Source organism: Rhizophagus irregularis, chromosome 24 (genome assembly GCF_026210795.1).
Source record: "Rhizophagus irregularis chromosome 24, complete sequence".
In the NCBI taxonomy this organism is placed as follows: Eukaryota; Fungi; Glomeromycota; class Glomeromycetes; order Glomerales; family Glomeraceae; genus Rhizophagus; species Rhizophagus irregularis.
The window spans coordinates 2,916,570-2,938,582 of NC_089452.1; the positions used below are offsets into that span (position 1 = coordinate 2,916,570).

General features: G+C 26.5%; 7 protein-coding genes across 8 annotated transcripts; 6 read left to right on the top strand and 1 right to left on the bottom strand.

Moving 5' to 3' along the window:
• The first annotated feature begins 8,474 nt into the window (after positions 1–8,474).
• Positions 8,475–10,553, top strand: OCT59_016321 (uncharacterized protein). Of its 2 annotated transcripts, XM_066132398.1 has the most exons (6): positions 8,475–8,688; positions 8,768–8,807; positions 8,883–9,054; positions 9,212–9,422; positions 9,555–9,989; positions 10,135–10,553. In XM_066132398.1, the coding sequence occupies exons 1-5, from the start codon at positions 8,547–8,549 to the stop codon at positions 9,923–9,925; spliced, it is 936 nt and encodes a 311-aa protein (XP_066003389.1). In that variant the 5' UTR covers positions 8,475–8,546; the 3' UTR covers positions 9,926–9,989; positions 10,135–10,553. The 2 variants fall into 2 exon arrangements, with proteins under 2 accessions (XP_066003389.1, XP_066003388.1); XM_066132397.1 differs by having other exon boundaries at positions 8,883–9,989.
• Positions 10,462–11,675, top strand: OCT59_016322 (uncharacterized protein). Its single transcript, XM_025313379.2, has 4 exons — positions 10,462–11,025; positions 11,120–11,243; positions 11,320–11,382; positions 11,461–11,675. The coding sequence occupies exons 1-4, from the start codon at positions 11,005–11,007 to the stop codon at positions 11,532–11,534; spliced, it is 282 nt and encodes a 93-aa protein (XP_025187584.1). The 5' UTR covers positions 10,462–11,004; the 3' UTR covers positions 11,535–11,675.
• Positions 11,676–11,931: 256 nt separating this feature from the next.
• On the top strand, positions 11,932–12,619 carry OCT59_016323 (uncharacterized protein; the record flags this gene model as incomplete). Its single annotated transcript, XM_066132401.1, has 2 exons — positions 11,932–12,373; positions 12,450–12,619. 2 exons carry the CDS (start codon positions 11,932–11,934, stop codon positions 12,617–12,619), a joined length of 612 nt encoding a protein of 203 aa, XP_066003390.1.
• Positions 12,620–14,680: 2,061 nt separating this feature from the next.
• On the top strand, positions 14,681–16,411 carry OCT59_016324 (uncharacterized protein; the record flags this gene model as incomplete). The annotated part of the gene is made up of 1 exon (XM_025313377.2): positions 14,681–16,411. The coding sequence occupies one exon, from the start codon at positions 14,681–14,683 to the stop codon at positions 16,409–16,411; it is 1,731 nt and encodes a 576-aa protein (XP_025187582.1).
• Positions 16,412–18,132: 1,721 nt separating this feature from the next.
• Positions 18,133–18,846, bottom strand: OCT59_016325 (uncharacterized protein). Its single transcript, XM_066132402.1, has 3 exons — positions 18,753–18,846; positions 18,539–18,662; positions 18,133–18,422 (listed from the first exon to the last, which is right to left on the bottom strand). The coding sequence occupies exons 1-3, from the start codon at positions 18,771–18,773 to the stop codon at positions 18,298–18,300; spliced, it is 270 nt and encodes an 89-aa protein (XP_066003391.1). The 5' UTR covers positions 18,774–18,846; the 3' UTR covers positions 18,133–18,297.
• A 1,248-nt stretch (positions 18,847–20,094) lies between these two features.
• OCT59_016326 (uncharacterized protein) lies at positions 20,095–20,825 on the top strand (the record flags this gene model as incomplete). The annotated part of the gene is made up of 2 exons (XM_025329848.2): positions 20,095–20,328; positions 20,397–20,825. The coding sequence occupies 2 exons, from the start codon at positions 20,095–20,097 to the stop codon at positions 20,823–20,825; spliced, it is 663 nt and encodes a 220-aa protein (XP_025187581.2).
• A 722-nt stretch (positions 20,826–21,547) lies between these two features.
• OCT59_016327 (uncharacterized protein) lies at positions 21,548–21,934 on the top strand (the record flags this gene model as incomplete). The annotated part of the gene is made up of 2 exons (XM_066132403.1): positions 21,548–21,745; positions 21,827–21,934. The coding sequence occupies 2 exons, from the start codon at positions 21,548–21,550 to the stop codon at positions 21,932–21,934; spliced, it is 306 nt and encodes a 101-aa protein (XP_066003392.1).
• Positions 21,935–22,013: the final 79 nt, after the last annotated feature.

Genomic DNA, 22,013 nt, shown 5'->3' on the forward strand with positions numbered 1-22,013 from the left:
CTGTTGATTGACTCAATTCTCTGTGTGCTTTGTGCTCCAGTAGTAAATCTTTTATGAATCCAAGGTATTGCCCAAGACTCTTTATTAATATAAAGTGTATCAGACAAATACTTTGCTGCTGCTGGATATTGATCAATCAATTGATTCCATCGAAGTTCAAATAGGTCTTCACAAAGAGAATTCCTGCATATATAGAACTTATGGCGAAATTCTTCAAACTTATTTCCTAATTTTCCCTTGAGTTTTTTTCGAAGATTCAAATCAATATGAAAAATGCACAATAGATGCTTGGTATTCACATAAATTTCTTTAATTGATTGAATCATAGAAGGATCTGAATCAGTAAAAATAACTCCAGGAGAAATACCTGTTTCAGTAAGAATAGTATCAAATAACCATCGGTATGTATTTAGTGTTTCATCATCAATTATAGCAGTTGCAACAATTCGTGACTTGTAGTTGTTATCAACTACAGCTATGATGCAAAGCATCATTTGAAATCTGTTTGTATTGTAGGTGGTATCAATAATAGTAACATCATTGTATTTATTATATAGTTCCTTTTGTGTAGGTGACATCCACAAGAGAGATTTTAGTTTTCTTGAGACAGGATCTAGCCGAAGTTTCACAATCCATAGTGGATTGGAATCCTTCCATTGCATTAATAGTTCAAGCATCTGGGAAGCATCTGTATCTCCAGGGTTATTTTTTTGACGAAATTGATAGACCGCGTTATACAATCCTTTTTATATATAGGTTGATCTGGATAGTCATGCTTAAGTAAAGGATAAATAGATGCTGAGTCCATTCGACCTTGAATCACATACTTTTCAATATCCACCAGCATTTCAGGCATTAATTTTCGAAATCGCGGTGCTATTTCATGAACTATTGAAGTAAGTGAGTGATTATGTTCATTATTAAAAGAATTGATCTTTATAACACCACTTGTTTTTGGATAGGTAACATTAAGTTTCCAAGGGCATGATGTTTTTGAAGAGCTGGCATTGCGTCTTTTAGTTGGATCAGAAGTTACTTGAGAAGTATTTGAACCTGATTTGATACATTCATAGGCTACCCTTCGTATCATGCCTTCAATCTTCTCACTTGATCTGATTTTATAACTAAAACCTTCTTTTAAAGCAAATCTATTAATCCAACTCTTAAATTCGTCCCAGCTGTTGAAGGTTAATCCAGCAATCAATTCCAAAGAATCTGTAAGTTCAACCAATTCATCTTCATTATCACTTGTTTCATAATCCTATTAACAAACATTAGAAACAAAATAATTAGATTGCTTATTAGAAGACGAAATTAATGATAAAAGAAAAAAAAATTTATTACTTGATTAGATTGATTTTTATTACAATCAGATAGGTTTTCATTTAGATTTTCGTGGGGGACATCATAATCTAGGATAACATCGTGAGAAAAATTTTCGCGTGTATCGTAAGGTAGATAGGTATCATAAGATAGATTTTCAAGGGTGTCATAGGGTAAACTGACGTCATAAGATAGATTTTCATAGTAGGTATTATTATCATAAGTGGGTGGTAGACTTTCGTGAGTGTTGTCATAAAGAAAATTTTCATAGGCGTCATAAAATAGGGTATTATTGTTAGGAATATTATCACGGATGTTATTATAGTCATGGGTGTTATCATAAGAAATACTTTCTTGATTATCATGGGTGTTATCATAAGGATGGGTATTATTGTTATTACTAAACATCTTCATATGTGCCGATTTTTGGAATTAGTCTAAATTAAGATTTTTATAAAAATTTAATATTTTAGTAAGATTAACATTACACAAATCTAAATTAAATATGTGTTACATATTTACGTAACTCAGATTTAATAAAAAATAAAAAAAATTTTTTAATCAATATTCAAAAATAACGGTAATAACCACTTCTTTTTCCCCATCACTCCCATCACTTTTCCATCATTTTTCTATTCACTTTTATTAAATATGACAAAAAAGTTTATAAGCAAATATAGCAGTTATTTTTAAGTGGTAAGTAAAAGAAAAAACTTAATATTTTATATACATAGATAAGACACATTTTTTCATAATTTTTAGCTTTAATTTATTGTTTTTTCTTTGTAAAAAATACATGCAAATAAAAAATAATTATGATGTAAAATAGTTGTAAAATGAATAATAAGATATTCTTTTTTTTTCAAATAACTAATTATATATTTGTTTTTTATCTTTTAAAATTATTTTATTAGATTTATTCTACTAAAATCCTTAAATGGCAAATAAAATCTTTTAAATAAAGTAAAAGAATTTGGGATTCTCTTATGAAAGCATTTTTTGGTAAGAAATAAAATTTTCAGATCGGACTTTATGCAGGTGACAAAATCGTGCATTATTATTCCTGGAGATACGCTAACGTCATCATTTTACATTCATTTGAAAGCTGAGAATTTGCTCTATCGTAAGAATCAAAGATCAGGAAAATTGGATCACTGGATGAGGCGTAATTAACGATCAAAGTCAAATCAAATTTAAAAATTAAAAATAAATATATTAGACGTAATTATTCACAATCCAGTGATTCAATTCATTCGATTTTAGGCTTATTAGATAGACCTCAATTTTCTCTTTCAAATGAATATAATTTCATTCGTGTAGCTTGCATCTACAGGTATTTAATAAATTTTTTTATATCAGATTTTATCAAACTTATAAAATTTTATATTAATAATATAATTGATGATTCCTAAACATCTACATATATTAAACGAATTATTTTAAATTTATTTTAAAGATAAAAGTTGGCATCACCTTAGGGAGCAAAGATCATTCAAATTGAATCACTATATGTGAAGTAATTAATGATCAAATTTAGATAAAATTCAATAATATACTGAACGTGATTACTGAACAACTAGTGATTCAATTCACTTGATTTTAGATTCATTAGATAGATCTCGATTTTCTCTTTCAAATGAATGTAAATTTATTTGTATAGCTTATTTCTACGAAGAATTATCAATGATTTTGTCATGAGAGTTATATTTGATCTTTTAAATTTTAATGATATCTTATATTAAAAAAAAATTAAAAATTATATAATTAATTAGTTTTTTTTGCATTATCTGGTATAAATTTATTATTCTTATATAAATGATAATTTATATTTGCTTTAATAAAATTATTTTTGTGTAAAAAAATTAGATTCCAAGGATCGGCCCATATGTATATTCTTATAATGAAAAGAAGAGAAAAGAACAAAATGATCGATACAGCCACAAAAATGTAACGCAAAAATAAACAGTACGTGACTTGTAATAATACGGGTTTAAACCCTTGTGTAAATTTTAAAAATTTATTATATCACGTGATTGATAATACGGGTTTCAAACACCCGTGTACAATTTGAAATTCTCATTTTTAAAATATTATTAAAAATTAATAGCTAATACAGTCAAACCTCGATATAACGAACTCGCGGTTCAAGGGCAAAAGTTCGTTATATAGTAGAAGTTCGGTATGTAAATTTTTTTTGTGTACCGAACTCCATAAGTTTTACAGTAGCAGTTCGGTATATAAAGTTATCACGTGATTAAAGAATATTAATTTTGGCCAGAAATTAAGATTTAACAGTATAAATTATGTGAAATTTCAACCACGTGATCAAGTTCGGTATATAAAGAATTTTTTTTATATGCTTTATTATAAACGGTAAATCATAAAAGTTCGGTATACGTTATATCGAGTTTATAGAGATTTTTTTAAATAATATGAACCCGGTTTTTAAAAAAAAGTTCGGTAAGTCAAGAGTTCGTTATATCGTGGGTTCGTTATATCGAGGTCAGACTGTAGATATATTATTTATAAAAAAAGAAATATTTAATATATTTTATATTTTTAGATAAATTTATAAAATTATAAAATTTTATATATTTTATAAATTTAAAATTTAAATTTTATAAAATATAGAAGTAATAAAATATATTAGATATTTAAATATTTAGATAAAAAAGATATAATTTACTAGTTATATAAAAAAAATAAAAATTTTAATTAATAACCAAATTTTTATTAATTAATTAATAGTTTTTTATTTAACTTTATCTTTAATTAACTTTTTTTTTATTTATAGATTACTTTTTTTTAAATAATATATAATAAAAATTATATAAATATTTGATACTAGTATTTATACTAATTTTTATTTTGATATTATTTTTAATATTTATCTTATTTGTAGCTGAAATCTCTTTAGTTTTAAAATAGTTTCAGTTTTAGATTTTGGATAGTATTGGTATTCAAAAACTATTTTTAATTTTAAAACTGAAATCCTGACCAAAATTTAAAATTATGTCCAAAATCTTTTACAAGTTTGAAATCTAAAAATAAAAATATAATCAGATTAATTTTTTTTTTTTTTTTCGCAGCGCATTTGCAGTTTTATTAAAGTAAAAAAAATAAAGAAAATATATACAAAGTAAAATTCCTTAATAACTACTCTAATATAATTAAACTACAAACCACTTGTCATACTGGTAGTACCTCATGTGTGCACTGTTGAGTGATCGTTTAATTCTGTAGGTAGACTTCATTTGGTAATAGGTCATCTTAGCCATAAAGGCCCTATCTTCAATATCTGGTGATCACGAGATCCACTATGCTGCAACTTTATCATAATTTTTTTTATTGTTATTATTGTTTTTTTTATGTTGAATGGAAATTTTCTTAGACTTCCAAGGAGGCGATATACCAGTTGTCACCAAACGGTATAAATGTTCTTTGCATCGATGCAAGCCTTTATTATATTTGTATAATCAGATTAATGATTAATTTAAATATACAAATCTAATATTAAAAATCAATTTTTTTTATAAAAAAGTTTTTTCTTTATCCCATATTAAACCTATAAATTTTATACCTTTTTTATTTTTTATTTTTTATTTTATTTTTTTCCTTTTTACTCTCCTTAATCTACTATAATAAACATTATAATAGTAATGACTATTAATAATTTAATTAAATATTAACATTTAAATTTAAAAATATTATGATATTATGCAATTTTTTGAAAAAGTTGGTGGAGTTCTATTAGTAAAATATAGGAATAGTTTATAAAATGTACCAAGTATCTAATTCTAAAAAATATTATTCAAACTTTACTATATTATTAATATTTTTAGAAAATTTTCTCATTTTTCTATATGAAGAAATAATCAAAACTATTAGTGAAATTGATAATAAAATATGGGATGATGATGAAAATATAATTGATATGGTTATATCTCAAACATATAATCTAGATATTGCTTTGAATATAAATATTGAATCTTATTTTTTAATATAAAATGAAAAAAATCTGAAAATATGATAATAGTTAGTTTCAGAATACAAAGATTTTTATATTTAAGTATTAATATTAATAATAACAAAATCTGTAAGTTGTTTAGTTTCAAATATTCAATTATAATAAAAAATAATTTCAGCCTATATAAAGTTTTAGCAAAAGTTTCAGATTTTGGCATTAGTTTTAAACTGAAGTTTTAGAATTTCAAATTTAGTCATATTTCTGAAAAGTTTTAGCTACATATATAATTTACCTATTCTTTATTAAATATATTTATTTACAAATAAATAATTTATTAGGTTTAAAAAAATAACCAGATTTAAATTCAAATTTAGCCAAAATTAGGCTATAATACTAGCTGGAGTTAGCCAATTCAGATTTAAATTTTTTTTTAATATTCAAATTGGATTTGAAATAATTAAATTGGATTTTCCAATATTCTAAAAATATATCAAATAATAGTAAATTTATATTTTTAAAATTAATAAATAAGAAGTTATTTTCAAAAATCTTAAAATAATAAATTCTAATAATTTTTATCTATTAAAGCTAAAAATATAAAAATACTATATTTAATGAATCAAATGAACTTTAGTTTATTTTTCTATTTCCTAATATAATATTATTATTTTTCAATTTTTATATTAAAATTTGATTTTAAAAATTCAATATATTTTAACTAGTTTTATTTTATTTTATTTTTTTTATTTACCCTTATGGGAATTGATACTTTATTTATAGTAATTAGTTTATGTATTAAACTCTAAAATATTCCACTTGACTAGCAAATATTTTTTAACTAGTTTTAAATTTAATGCAAAAATATTATAATATTACATTATGTATTAGTTATAGAAGAATAAACCAAACTCATTGGCATAATAAAATGCATCAAATGAAAAGTTATTAGCATTTATTATTGTTTTAAGGTTTTTTAAAAATACCTTTTTAGAGATATGAATTCACCATCATTTGATGTATCTTGTTATAATGATTTACAATCATTGTCTGAAAAAGTGTTTCCTGGCAGATATATACCTTTATTTGGAAATAACATTAAAAGCAAATTATATTATTAGCACTTGTTACAAAATTTGGCATGACCAGTAGCTAATTTGCTATCTTTTTTATAGGAATGTTTAATGCTCTGCCAAATCATAATCCAGCTTAAGTTAAGCCAAAGTCAGGCTTGAATTCAACTTGATAAGCTATAATAATTCTTTTTGCGTTTTTTTTGCGAGTGATAAAAATATTACACATCACATGACTTGATGTGTGCTACTGGCAATGCAAAACGCGTTCGTTTTCCAGTTCGAGATATGATCTAGCATAGATTGTAAAAACTATGGTTATTCTTCCTCAGAAGGTTGGTTTGTAACCAGATTTTCTTACAGAAGACAATATAACGTAACTACTGAGCGTTTGAGGATTAAGGCTTGTGACTCACGCTAGCTTTTCAAGAATTATACTGTAAGCACCTATATGAAACTGCAAGTTTTCCTTTTGATATTTGCAAGTGCTATTTAATTTTCTTTTTCAAGCATATCGATTACTTGTACTAACAGTATTTTTGGTTTCTAGTGAAATATTGCTTGATCCTGTAACGTAGGCTACTGCAGAGTTAGTCAAAAACTACGGTTATTTCCTGGTTTTTTTTTTCAAAATAACGATTCTCCTAGGAGTCATCTGTTATGACTTGCGTCTATAGTAGTCTGAAGAACTACGATTATCCCATAGTTCTGAAGTTGTGTTTCATGTCAAGTATTAAGAGTATGTGCATTGTGTACTTAATTGCTCGCGGCTCAGCCATTTTTGTCAATTTGGTGTATTATAAATCGAGCATCATTATCGTACTTTTAACCCACAAATTAATTTCATCCACTATACTCCTCTTGATATTCCCATTATTACATGAAGTGATGAAGATATATTTCCTCCCAAGGTAAAATCATTTTCAGCCTTAATTTGATCAAAATTTTGTTTGAATGGATCTCGTTCTCTTTACGCAATATCTGATTTAGGGTCTAAAACAACTCCGATCACTTTGATCAAGAAAATAAGATTGTGTCTTCTTGAATGCAAAATATTGATTGGTCAAAATATTCAAATTACTATTGGCTGATTTGTTAAATTATCCAATCAGAAACTTCATTAGTAATTTTTCGGACAAAGTAATGGTAGAGAAGCAAGCGAAATATGAAATATGACACGTTTTTTTTCAAGGGAGGGAGGGACATAAACCATGTGCGTTTTGACGGTTTTGTGTAATCGGAAATTTTATAGACAAATCGGGTATGATACAGGATCTCGATTTTAGCGAGATGACATACATACTGTAACTTTGAATCTTACAACTTTTCATAATTAAAAAAAAAATTATATGTATAACTTACAGTATTTATTAATCCGAAGTGTAACGAATTAGTTCGAAGATTTTAAGCGACACAGCAGGGACCCCGAAGTAAACTTCAAGCTGACTGGAATTAAAGATATTTACACATTCATTTTTCCAAATCAAATTGAATGAGTGGACAAATGATTCTTTAATCACATGATTATATTTCTTGTGTCAATAATACCTCTTCATGTGATATGCCGCATATATGTAATTTAGGCAAAAATTTTCTTGAAGATACAAGTCCGACCGGCACGTGACGATGTACAACAATACAGTACTTCGGGGTTCGGACTTAATTACATATATAGCCGATCTACAGCAAAAAAATTAGAGTTATCTATAATGTATTTTATTTCGTATTACGTACATTGTATAAAATAACAATAAACAATATTGATATATCGATATTGTTATAATTAATCATAATTCCCATAATTTCGTAAATGCAAATCACGTGTTTAATAAACTCGAATCGATGTTTTGGCCAATAAAGTTTGACGCGTATTAAACGTTTTGTGGCTAATACTGGGCTTGTTATTAAACCAATCAGATTTTCCTAATGATTCGCTGCGGAAGCTAGACAATTACATCCTAAATAACGTAAGTCATAAAAGAATAAAGTACGTAATTCCGGCCTGATTATATTAATATTGTTTCTATAAAAGGAAAGTAAAAAAAGACTTTGTTTGAACATCCTGGATTATCAAAAGATTATATAAACTAGCAAACTAGTGTATAAAACAGCCACAACTTTTCTCGCTAACGGCCTTTCACACGATAGTAGAAATCAAGCAAAATTCTAACAAGGAACAAGCTGAAATGACTGTTTGTAAGTTTTTCTTGGAGGGTCGATGTAACTTTGGCTCAAACTGTAGAAATGAACATCCGGTTGACGCTCAACAACGTAATAATCGTTTTGGTACAGATTCGAGTAATCCACTGAGAGGACGATTAGGCTTCCGTAAATTCAAATTTCTTTTTGATAAGTTTTGAAATTCATAAAATTATTTTTCACCTTCTAACTTTATCTTTTTAAATAGCAAGCACTTCTACAGATTACCCTCCTAACAGAATATATGAGTATGTGTTGTTTTATTTATTATATTTATGTTGGTACAAATTAGATCATTAATGCGCATGTAATTAATTTTTTAGTGATAAATCTGTAAGAGCCGACTTATCAAGAGACCGTCCTGAATACAAGTACTCTTGTTACGGTCCGGCAAAAGAAGAACCAAATTTATTAGAGGGTACGGACTTCTCTGCCGAAGAATTACGAGTACAGTACTATAGTATCATGAGTACGAATGGAGTGGACTCTGCATATGTATGTATCGGAATTTGGATATTTTTTTAGAACAATATTTTCTTTTCCTTTTTTTTTTTATACATTATTATAGTCCATCAGAAAGAAGTGGGATCTTCAAAGGTGGCCATAGTAGGAACGAATTGTAGATAATTCAATAACTTTTTAACCAATCTAGCGTGCTGGTGTGAAAGATCTTGATGAACGTATGCAAGGCCAAATTGATACTATCCTAAGAGATTTACGCTCTGCTCTTACTCGATTTGATACTAAAAGACAGCAACTAGCGCAACAACAAGCATCTAGCGGATTCGCATTCGGTCAACCAACTCAGCCTCAGCAACAACCTACACCTCAACGGCAAGGAACATATGGAACTCCAGCTTTAGGTGCACCTACACAAACTGCTACACCTTCACCATTTAGTTCATCTATTAACCAACCTAGTACACCTTCACTTTTGTCGTCGTATAATCAACCTACTGCACCTACACCATCTTTATTTGGAACGAATCCTTCAGGTTTTGGAGCATCTAATTATAATGCTACTAGTTCGTTGAATTATCCGGTAACTCCAGCTCAACCAAGTCCTGGTTCGATATTCGGCGGTTATCAACAACCACAGCAACCTCAACAACCTGATCCCCAACAACAGCAATATTTACTTCAAATGCAACAACAGCAAGAAATGTTAGCACAACAGCAACAACAACAGCAGCAAATGTTACAACAACAAATGATGCAGCAGCAACATATGCAGCAACAACAACCACCACAACCGGGAAATACCCAAGGTACAATAAACAATCCACAAATGCAAGCATTTGCGTCAAGTGAATTTGAATTATACAAAATACCTGAAATACCTCCACCTTCAGATTATAGAAGATGAATTCAATCGTTATTTCCAACGAACCTGTTATCCAAATTATTAGAATAGATTGAATTATGGATTGGTAAGTGATTATGATTAATTCAGCAAAATAACAGAAATCTGCAAGAGATGAATAATTTACATCAAGAAATAGTCGATTATTTGAGGAGATTTTATTTTATTCAAATTTAAACTAATTTCTTTCTTTCTTTCTTTCTTTTTATTAGAAACTAATTTGCAAATTCAAGAGAAATGAGAAATGCATTTGTTTTCTTTATATATATATTACAAAATGGATATGCTTTATTAGAGTTTCACTCTATCAGGAATACAAACGGTTGGTGGTAATGAAATATCATGTGTGATGAAGTTTATCTTTACCGATTTGTTTATAAAATAAATGGAAAAGAGTGGTAAAGATAATTGGTGAACATTTATATGTATTGTAGTAGTTTTTTAAAACCACATATTTAAGATTTATATTTGAAATATAAAAAAATTTATAATAATGTTAGAAATTTATTTTTTTGTATATGAATTTTTTTTTTTTTAAAAAAAAAAAAATGTAGTCACGTTTAACATTTTAATTGGTCAAATTAATTAAATAATTTGCCGAAATGTCCCACATTTCATGAATTTAACATAAATCAAAGATGGATTGTGTTACATTTCTTTTCACCGTATTTTCCACTGATGCAGGTTAACATTTGTAATCTGCATTTATGATAATTTTGATTTGTATATTATGAATAACGGAGCAGTGGTATAATATGATGAGCAATCTTAAAAAGACAGCGGTCGTCTACATTATTATTATCAAATGATGATTGTTGTAAGAGAGACTTGCGACATAAGCTAATATAATTTTTGCTTAGCAAGCGCATATTATAGTCACAAGATAATCACAGTGAATCAGTCAAATTTGAATCTAATTTTTGTGAAACCTCGATCAATCTAATTTTTTTTTCCTTATAAATAAAGTTGTTGTTCATTGATTTTTTTTTAAAAAAACTAAAGGAACTCCTTTTTTACTACATTTGGTTCTTTACTTTTAAACTTTTTTACTTTTTTTATTCTATTCAAAAACTTTGATAAAAATGACAGATATTAACCGTAGTGTAAGTTATCCTTTTTTTAAAGAGATGAGAAAAACCAAAACGTAAAATTAAAGATAAATATTTTATTTTTATTTATTTATTTCGGAATAACTAGGCCGAATTTGATGCTGCCGCTAAAGAATTTGAGGAAGTTGTAAAGAATCATAATCCATCTGATGAAGACAAATTGGAAGGATATGCTTTATTTAAACAAGGATCATTCGGAGATAACACTAAACGTAATTATTATTATTAAGTAAAATCAAATCTGGATGTCTTTCTTACTTTAATTTTTTTTTTTTGTATAAATTATAGCCGAACCAGGTTTTTTTGCAAGGACTGATAAAGCAAAATGGAATGCTTACAATACTAAAAAAGGTTAGAGTTCATTTTTTTTAATAAAATACTCAATCGGATCATATACTCCGTGCTTATTTTACTACTTTACTTCGGTAGGTATTACACCTGAGGATGCACAAAAACAATATGTTGATTTTGTTGCAAAAATGAAAGAAAAATATGGAAGTTAAAGGAATTTTTTTTCTTTCTTGTATAATTTAAGAAATCCATTTCTATTTTATATCATTTCCCCCTTTGTAAATCTTTGAGAGTTCATTATTGTGGCTAATTGCTTTCCAGAAATAAAGAAATTTAATTGGACAAGAATCAATGGCGTAGTCATTTGTTTACATGATTACATGAACTGACATTTTCTGTGTTCCTCAATAATAACTAAAATGGTTATATAAAGCGAATGTTCTTACTATAAACAACTCCGGAAAGTTTTTTTATATAAATATGTGGTTTATTAGAGGTTACCTAAATCATTATCCTCGTTATTTAAATTCAAAATCTACAATTTTTTTTATAAAATCAAGATTAAAATTTTTTATATCAGAAAGATTTTATCAAAATAAATTTAATATAATGGATATAATGGAAACATCTAATGAATCTAAAAATATTTTAAATTCAGATTTTGATATTAACTCATTAAAAATTATACCAATCGATTTATCATCAATTTATTATGGTTATGAACCTTTGGCATTCATTATTGATAATGTATTGACATTAGAAGAATGTAATACATTAATAAATCTTTCTGAAAATGATCCTAATATAAAATATGAAGAAGCTTTACTTAATATTGGTGGAGGAAAACAAATTTCTGCAAAAGATGTAAGGAATAGTTCAAGATATATTAGGGATGATTTTATTTTATCATCTGAAATATTTAATAGAATATCTCATGTATTACCTCAAACTTGGCAAAGGCGTAAAAAATCATTCCCTATATCTTGTTTAAATGAACGTTTACGTTTTTTAAAATATAAAAAAGGAGAATTTTTTAAAAATCATCAAGATGGTATGTATAGACGTGATGATGGTAGTGAAACTTCTTTTGTTACTTTACAATTATATTTAAATGAAGGTTATCAAAGGTGGTGAAACTACTTTTCTTAATAATTCATTAAATGTTAGAATACCTGTAGTTCCAAAACCTGGTAGAGTACTTATATTTGAACATCAATTACTTCATGAAGGTTCAAAACTTATTGATGGTATTAAATATGTTATTAGAACTGATATTATGTATAAAACCGCTCAGTAATTTTGTGAGTTATTACTTATTATGATATTTGAATAATTAGCTTTTTTTATTTATATGAATTATTTTATATATTATTTATATATTATGATATCAGTTATATAATAAATTTACTATTTTTATTTTTTTATTGTTAAAAAGTACAAAGAACCTTGATTTCTTAAATTGTTTCTTATTTATATCGTGTAATTATTTTTTACGATTATCTATCCTGCTAATATAGATTTACAAATATCAGCGATTAAAGGAAATGTGCTAAATTCTCTCCAAGAATTAAATTTAAGGTCATGATAAGTAGTAGGATACTTACTTCAACACGTCTCATTTTCTAAATATCGATACTAATTACTAGTTACTACACGCATAATGTATAAATTACATAAAACTTACAAAGTCTTTTAAAAGATCACGAATTAAAAATAATGAATCGCGATATTTTCCCAATGAAATTGATTAAGTATGATAATGTAAAATAAGTTAGATAATAAAAGATTGATAATTAGTTGCAGGTTAAGATCAGTGCAAGATTGTAAGCTATCAGTGTTCGATTTGGATGTCGTCCTATTGGACATTGGGATAAGTGTCCAAATAATGTTTACATTGTTCATAAATTATTGGACAAATTTGTCATACTGTATATCAAAAACTGAATATCTAATTGGATGTTTAAATGTAAGTTGCTTAACCTAAACTATTGAAACTTCCAATTTTACCAATTCCAATAGAGAATTTCCGATACCATAGATTTAGAGAAAAAAGGTTGGAAATGATTGGAATTGGAAGAATTTGAAGGTTCTATTCCAATAAAAAGTCATCGGAAACTTTCAAATGCACATCCCCTGGACCCTGGGTTAAGTAAGGAATTCAATGTGGTTTTAAGTTTTAACCATATTAGTCAATTATTTCTATTTATTTATTTATTTCCAACAATCTGTGTTTCAACCTTGTATCTCTTATTTCTAACATACTGAGGACAATGAACAGTATTTCAGAAGCAATTTATAAAAAAAAAAAATAAGTATCGAAATCATAATTGCTGATTCACGTGTGGATTTTCGATTGATCACGTGATTAATATTCAATTATCGTATGATTTCATTTTCCAATTATCTTTCAATATAATAATAACTTTGCCCATAAAGTAACTTCCCAAATTCTAATTTTCTATCATTTTGATTGGTATTAAACCTGAATAATGATAATCATTTTAACAAAAGTTAATGGAAATAAATACTATATAGAGGATTTGACCCCGAAAATATTTAAACAAATTTAAACATCACGTGCTAATAAGCCTGAAGATCATTACGGGTTCAATGTATTCATCGGCAACCTTTTCATTACATTCAAAATGTATTTAATAAATAGAATACGTAATGCATATTTGTATATCTTTTGAATCCCGTCTTTATTTGTAAGGGGCCGAAACTATTATGTTTCGAGTTAAACCAATCAGTGACATATATAGTAATAGATACTGAAAGTCGAAACAAATAGAATATTCGGCGATTTCACGTGTCCAAAAAATTTACCAAGAAAGTTTCATTTATAGAAATAAAAATTATTAATTTATATCAAATGAAAGAAAAAAAATTTAAAAATATAATATACTATATCAAATTTTTTTTATTATATATTATTATTATGATTATTAAATTGGATGATGTTTTGCTGATATAATTAATAAATTGTTTGTTATTGGTAAAATATATTAAAATTCTTGGTGAGAATAAAATTAACAGTTAAAGAAAGGATTATTTTTATTTTATTCATATTTATTTGTTTATTATGAAATATTTTTTTCCTTGGGATTCATTGTTATTCGGCGTAAAAAATATGCAAATATCATTTGTTGAAATATTTCATATATATTAGTAATGTTTTTTTTTTGTTTTACATTTATATATTTTTAATAATCTACTTATATATGTATAAAAAAAATCTCTTCTTTTTTTTTTAAAAAAAAAAAATAATAAAAATAATAAATCAGTTTAACTTTTAAATCATTATTATTCATTCATTTCTTTATTTTCTTTTTATTTTTTACGTTCTCTACAATCGATCATGGGTAGAATAAGTAAATTAAATCATTATGTCGCGGCATCACCTATAGGAAAATACTTTAGATTGGATGGATCATTATCACCTTTATCAAGAGAAGGAACGAAATTTACAACAGAAGTTAGAGCAGGAATAGCAACATTTTTTACCATGGCATATATCATAACAGTTAATTCAGCAATAATAGCGGATAGTGGAGGATCATGTGAATGTAATAATAAATTAAATAAATCATGTATAGGAGATGAAACATATGAAAAATGTTTAGGAATTATTAAACATGATTTAATAATTTCAACTGCATTAATAACATGTATAGGAACTACAATAATGGGATTATTTTCAAATTTACCAATAGCATTAGCACCAGGAATGGGATTAAGTGCATATTTTACTTATACAGTTGTTGGATATCATGGTAATGGTAAAATATCATATAAAGCAGCATTATCAGCAGTATTTTTAGAAGGAATATTATTTGTTATATTATCAATACTTGGTATAAGACAATATTTAGCTAGAATTATACCAATGAGTATAAAAACTGCAACAGGAACAGGAATAGGATTATTTTTAACATTTATTGGATTACAAAAATCTGCTGGTATAGGATTAATTAGTTATGATCCATCAACTTTAGTAACATTAGGAGGATGTCCACAATCTGATCTAGATGAAACGGGAAGATGTTTAAATCATCATATGGAAAGTGCAACAACTTTATTAGGAATATTTGGATTTATTATAATAACTATATTAACTTTATATAAAGTTAAAGGAAGTTTATCAATAGGTATAATATTAATTAGTATAATATCATGGTTTAAAAATACTAGTTTCACATATTTTCCAGATACAAAAGTTGGAGAAAATAGATTTGAATTTTTTAAAAAAGTTGTAAGTTTTCATTTAGTTGATAATAATTTAGCTGTAATGAATTTCGATTTTAGTACTAGTGAAGTATGGGTTGCACTTCTTACATTCTTATATGTTGATATATTAGATACTACAGGTACTTTATATTCTATAGCAAAATTTGGTGGTTATATGAATCATGAAACTGGTGATTTTGAAGGTTCAACGGCAGCATTTATTTGTGATGCTATCTCTATTTCTATTGGTGCATTATTTGGTATTTCACCTGTAACTGCTTTTATAGAATCAAGTGTTGGTATAAATGAAGGTGGTAGAACTGGTATAACTGCTTTAGTAACATCATTCTGTTTTGGTATAAGTATATTTTTTGCTCCAATATTCGCTTCTATACCTCCATGGGCTACAGGACCTGCTTTAATAGTTATTGGTAGTATGATGGCAAGATCTATTAAAAATATTAATTGGGATTATATTGGAGATTCCGTACCAGCTTTTCTTACTATAGCTCTAATGCCTTTAACTTATAGTATTGCTTATGGTTTAATTGCTGGTATTGGATCTTATATTATTATTAATACGACGGTAACTTTAATTGATAAATTAACCAAAGGATATATTAAGGCATCAAGAAAAACTTTTAATGGTGATTGGCCTGATGAAAATATGACATTAGATTATAATTCACAACATTTGGCTAATTCTGTTAATTTATTTCCCACTTGGTTGGTTCGTTCATTTAAACATTTATTTAATAGAAATGACGATAATGTTGATAATTCTGAAAATCCTGAAATCAAAATGAATGATTTTGATAGTAATAATAATTTAAATAATTTAAATGTCGTAAATACAGTATGAGTATTAATTTAGTCTCATATTTCCCAATCAAATATATATTTTTTTTACTTTACTTTTCCCTATCTTTTATTTATTTATTTATATTTATATTTATTATGAATGGATATATCATAATATTTTGTCATTTTATTTATTTTAAAATTTAAATTTTTATATAAATAAGTAAATTTTTATGTACGTCAGGAAAAAAAAATATATATACAATCTATAGAATCAATCACATGAACATATCATTATTTATTTATTTATTCTACAATGTACATATTATATACCGCATGTAGAACTATTTTCTAATAATAAAAAATTTTTTTTTTTTTTTCGGCAAAAAATAATGCCGTCAATTACAAATGGACGGACCACTTTTGTTTTTTTAACAACTTAAGGAAAAGTGTGTTTTTTTTTCAAAATAACAAAAAGCAATAGAAACATTAAACCAAAACATGAAACTCATTATTTTGAAACATCATTTACCTTTTGATAATCATTAAAAAAATTATTATATTGTTTATTCAATCTTTTTCTTTTTTTTCTTAAAAAAGCTTTGTGTAATGGTGTAATGTTGGTTAATAAAAAGTCTTGGCTTAATTAAAGAATTTAATTCGTGATCTATCAGTAAATCATAAAATTTTTATGACTATTTTAGGAGGGATAATTGCGGGGATAATTTTTATTCTGGAGTGATAACTGATAACTTACCTTCTAAAGATCATAAAGACATGAAAATTATTAATTTTAATCTTTGATGATTTGAACCCGATAAGCTAAATCCCATCTTTCTCATTTACTAGTCAAATTTGTACATATAATATTAGTTTTTAATTAATACATTTGTCGGAACTGCAGATTTCATGTCACACTAATTAAATTTTATTATTCACCCGTCGTTAAAAATAGTTTTTTACTATTTTATAATCGTCTCAAAAAATTTAATTTGGGATTAATTTTTTATTTTGGTGGATCACAAATTAATATTAATATTTATTTATTATATGTAAATTATGTAAATCATACTTCCGAGTTTTCGGGATTAAATTTATCAGATTTATGACGTGTGATTGCATCTTTATATTAAACACGAATTTTGAATCAGGTATTACACATCACGTCATGGTTGAAATTAATAATACACATTGTCACAGCTTAACGTAAAATGTCATGACTGCGGTGAGCTAAATCTTTAGAATGATAAAATAATTAAATTACACAATTGTTTAAACTTCTATATAATAAACAAACATTGCAGCCAATAACTTTTTTGTATTACTTTTGTTATTTCTTTGATACATCTTTGGTTAAATACATTTCTGTCCTAATTTGATGAATTTTTCTCGGGTAAAATATCCGTCAACCATCGGCAGTTTAATGAATATAGATTTTTACATTTGACTTCATACCAACAAACAAAGGTTCGTAGATCATGATTATGGACATTAGTCACATTACAACTACTGTCTGTAAAAGTGTTCATATGATTATTGGCACTGGGAATTCGGTCATATATTCATATATGGTAAAATGCTTGTGAGAAAGAACGACATGGCTATAAACGACCTTAGTCAACCAGCAGTAAAAGGGAATGAAGAAAAACTTGAGCAAGTGTGATTTTTAAAACCAAAAATTCATGATGTTACGATTTGAAACTCATGAAAATTAATATTCAAGTTTAAGAGCACGTGATTTTACTTTAAATTGTTCATTTTTAATGGAAGACTTTTTACTTTCCAAAATAAATTCCCAAATTTTCAGCGAATTCTTTTATTTCAAAAAAAAGTAAAAAAAAACCCCTAAATAACGATATAATGCATATATATATGTACAATATATTTATATATAATTATATAATTCGAAAAATTTAATTTTGATGACGTTGTGAATATATTAAAAATTTATAAAGAATATTTTGATTTCAATTTGTCAACAAAAGCAATATATTGAGATGCAGCATCATCGCGTGCAATGCCTTTCTTCATAGACCATGCCATATCTTGAACCGCATCAGAATTGTTTTTTTCTATTAAATAAATAGAATATATATATATATATATAATTAATTAATTATTTTCGTTTTAATTAAAAAAGAATCTAGGAAAAAAAAATAATAAAAAATTAAGAAATTATTATTTTTACCACTAGGAATATCTCCAGCAATGGCTTGTTTATATAAACCATATCCTTCTAATACTTCCTCCGCGGTGAATTTGTTTGCTTTCGCATGAGTCGCAAAGTCTTGAGCAGCATTATTGAATATAAGCTATTTATTTTTAAAAAATAAATTAGTTTATAATATTCGAAATTATAAAAATATATAAAATATATATAAAAACATTAATATAAAACTCACGCTAGATTGAGTATCAGTCATTTTGAAATATTTGAATTTCTTTTTATTTCTTTTTTTTTTAAAAACGGATTTTATTAGAGAATTTTTTTTATTTATTTTTTTTGTTCGCGGGAAGGTAGAGTATTTTATAATCAATGGAAGAAATAAACTAATCAAGATATAGTTGAATCTTGATCAAAGCACCCGAGTTGTAATTGAGAACGCGTTAGACCCTAAATAAGAGAAAAATATTTATAATTACATCATAGATTACATCTAGCATACAATTTTAAGAGGCTATGTAGTGTACGGATCCAAATTCCTAATGAAAAAAAAAAAAAATTCGCACGAATCAAAAAATTAAAATCAAAAACTGTTTAAAGATTAAAAATGATTTTAAACTTTAAATAGTTAATAAACCCATATACTTCATAAAGAATGGTTCTATGGAATACGGGAAAGTGTATATTAACCCAAATTGCGTGAGTACCCTTGCAAAGTTCCCCTCATCCCAAATAAAGTGATTTACAATTACATAAAAAAATAGGAACAATCCTTGTTCTAACCATAAATAATTAACCTAATTAGTTTTCGAATTTTTTGAAACAATTATGATATCAATTTTCAAGTATTAACCCTAAAACAGTTTGGATTATTAATAAGGTGAGATGATGTCAATAGAAATGCTTGTTATTCGTTAATCAATGGTTTTTAATATTCACGTGACTGTTCAATCCGATTAATTCCGACGACGAATCTTTTACTATTCTATCATCCATAATATTTATTATGGTATAAAAAAGTCTTTTTTAATTTGTGGAGAAAACGGAGAAAGAAAAATAAATATGAAGTTTAATTTTTACATTTTTAGTATTTTTAAGTTATCATCAACCAATATTTTTTTTAAAAAAAAGGAAGCTTTAAATTTAAGATGCCAGATCTTATTCAAAAATGAATAGCATTTTGTGATCGCTCATCGCTGGATTTACACTATAAAACAAGGTTGCAAAGTTCTTACAAAAGCGTATAAACATATGTTCAGTCGATGATCTATACACAATTTTCTGGTATGATTGCGCAAAATAAATGAACCATGTGCTATTTTCTCTATGAAAAAGATTTTTGATAATTATTTTGAGATTTACAAGATTTTTTAAACTCCTTACCTCGATCTGTGATCTTTATGGAGAAATTTTAATGATTATATTGATTATAATGGAAAAGAAAATATAGATAATATTTATAAATAAACTCAAAATTTTCCCTTTTTTGAAATTATCTTTCTTTTTCTCATATATATTTTTTATCAAACACCAAAAAGAAAAATACCTTCGTTTTTTTTGTAAGATAATCAAAAGACAAAATGCCAGACACACAAATTTACATACAGGATTATTTGAGGTCTGATACTAAGTCTCGACCTCATTCTACGTCAACAAAAAGACATTCACCAAAAATTGGAAATCCTACTCCCCTTGGTCTTTCAGCTTTCGCAATGTCTGTTATGATTTCAGCTCTCTATAATCTCGAACTGTTCGGTGCTGTACAATCAAATGTTATGGTCAGCGTCTCCCTATTCACCGGTGGGGTCGTTCAAGTAAGCTAAAATTTCTTTAATATCAATTGCACTCGAATATATTTATTTATTCAAATGTCACGTCATAGTTCGCTTCTGGTATGTGGGAATTTAAAGTCGGAAACACTTTTGGTGGAACTGGATTTTCTGCTTTCGGTGGTTTCTGGTTATCTTATGGTACTATCTTGTACTTATTCAATACTGCCACTAATACTGATCAATATCATAGTACAATGGGAGTTTTTTGCTTAACATGGCTAGTTTTTACTTTTATCTTTACATTGGCTTGTATAAGAACAAACTTGGGAGTGTTATCAGCTTTCGTATTCTTGACTATAACATTTTTAGGTGAAGTGATCTTCCATTTCAGTGGTGCAACTATATTCATAAAACTCGCTGGTGTTTTTGGTCTTTTGACTTGTTCTGCCGTATGGTACTGTTTAGGGGCCGTTCTCTTAACACCTGATTTGTCTCCAATTAGTTTACCTCTTTATGATTTATCAGTAAAAGATAATTAATTTTCTTATAATTAATTAATTAATAATGGACTTCAAAAATCCCACCTAATTAATAGACAAATTCTTTGGATTTTGGTGTTTTAATTTAAGGAGTAAATTTACTTTATCCAATTTTTTTTTCCATTTTTTCAATTTTTTTTTATTTAATAATCTTTAGTTCATGTAATTATAATAACCAGATAATTTAATAATCGATTATAACATAGTACAATATTATTTACAAGTTAATAAGTAAATATTAAAAAGTTTGATAACCGTTAATCCTCCGTTCACTAGAAAAAAAAAATCAAATTAAAATAACTTTTTTTGAGCAAATCACATAAAAATCGTTTTTTTTTTTTTTTTGTTATTACAGAAATTACTTTATTGTAATACAATAATGATTAACGAATATTTTAAATATATTAAATTTCAAACTTATATTGGAGCTAAACGAGTACAGTGGGTTCAGTATACTTTTGTTAGTTTATAAATGTAAATCAAAAGTTTAATTTAATAAATTTAATAAGGAAAAATAATTTACTCTTTTAGAAATAAAATAAATATCAAGTATATCACAACAAAAAAAAAATCATTCTTAAAGAGATCAATCTGTGTCACTGTGTGATAATTTATATATCCACAATCATTTTCCTGATTCACATTTTGTGAAGTCTAAAGTTTTATCCATGATTTGAAAGACAAGACCGGAAGTTTTCAAGAGAACAGAAGGGTTCAAGAGAATGAAAGGAGAGTTTAAGAGACTGGAAGGATTCAAGAGATCAGAAGAGCTCAAAAAGACAGGAAAGGAGAGTTCAGGAGACCGGCCATGGCTTTGTAAATTGCAATACACATTAAACTACGTAGTTTTTGGAGATGATTCTTATGAAAATAATTTCTCTGTTAATACTGTTAATATTAGAACTGATACGGATTCCTCGGTATTAGTATCAATCATATTTAGATTATTCAAATATTATGGCCGTTGGTGAGGTACTGATAACTGGACTGAATTTTATTAGGACAAGCAATATCATATGGCGAAAAAACTACTACAATTTCAGCCACGGAGAAATCTTATGATAAATAAAGAGATCCCTACCCCTCTCTTTTATTTTAGTATTAATTAATATATTATCAAATATTTTATAATAAAAAGGTTACAGTATGACATTTTTCCCTGAATATATCATTTTCGACTGCTCATTT

Coding starts and splice junctions, on each gene's coding strand:
- OCT59_016321 (XM_066132398.1), top strand. CDS start 8,547: ATGACTGTTTGTAAGTTTTTCTTGGAGGGTCGATGTAACTTTGGCTCA. Junction 8,808..8,882: donor CCTCCTAACAGAATATATGA/GTATGTGTTGTT, acceptor TTAATTTTTTAG/TGATAAATCTGTAAGAGCCG. Junction 9,055..9,211: donor ATGGAGTGGACTCTGCATAT/GTATGTATCGGA, acceptor TAACCAATCTAG/CGTGCTGGTGTGAAAGATCT.
- OCT59_016322 (XM_025313379.2), top strand. CDS start 11,005: ATGACAGATATTAACCGTAGT. Junction 11,026..11,119: donor TGACAGATATTAACCGTAGT/GTAAGTTATCCT, acceptor CGGAATAACTAG/GCCGAATTTGATGCTGCCGC. Junction 11,383..11,460: donor TGCTTACAATACTAAAAAAG/GTTAGAGTTCAT, acceptor TTACTTCGGTAG/GTATTACACCTGAGGATGCA.
- OCT59_016325 (XM_066132402.1), bottom strand. CDS start 18,773: ATGACTGATACTCAATCTAGC. Junction 18,663..18,752: donor TGACTGATACTCAATCTAGC/GTGAGTTTTATA, acceptor AAAAATAAATAG/CTTATATTCAATAATGCTGC. Junction 18,423..18,538: donor TGCTGGAGATATTCCTAGTG/GTAAAAATAATA, acceptor TTTATTTAATAG/AAAAAAACAATTCTGATGCG.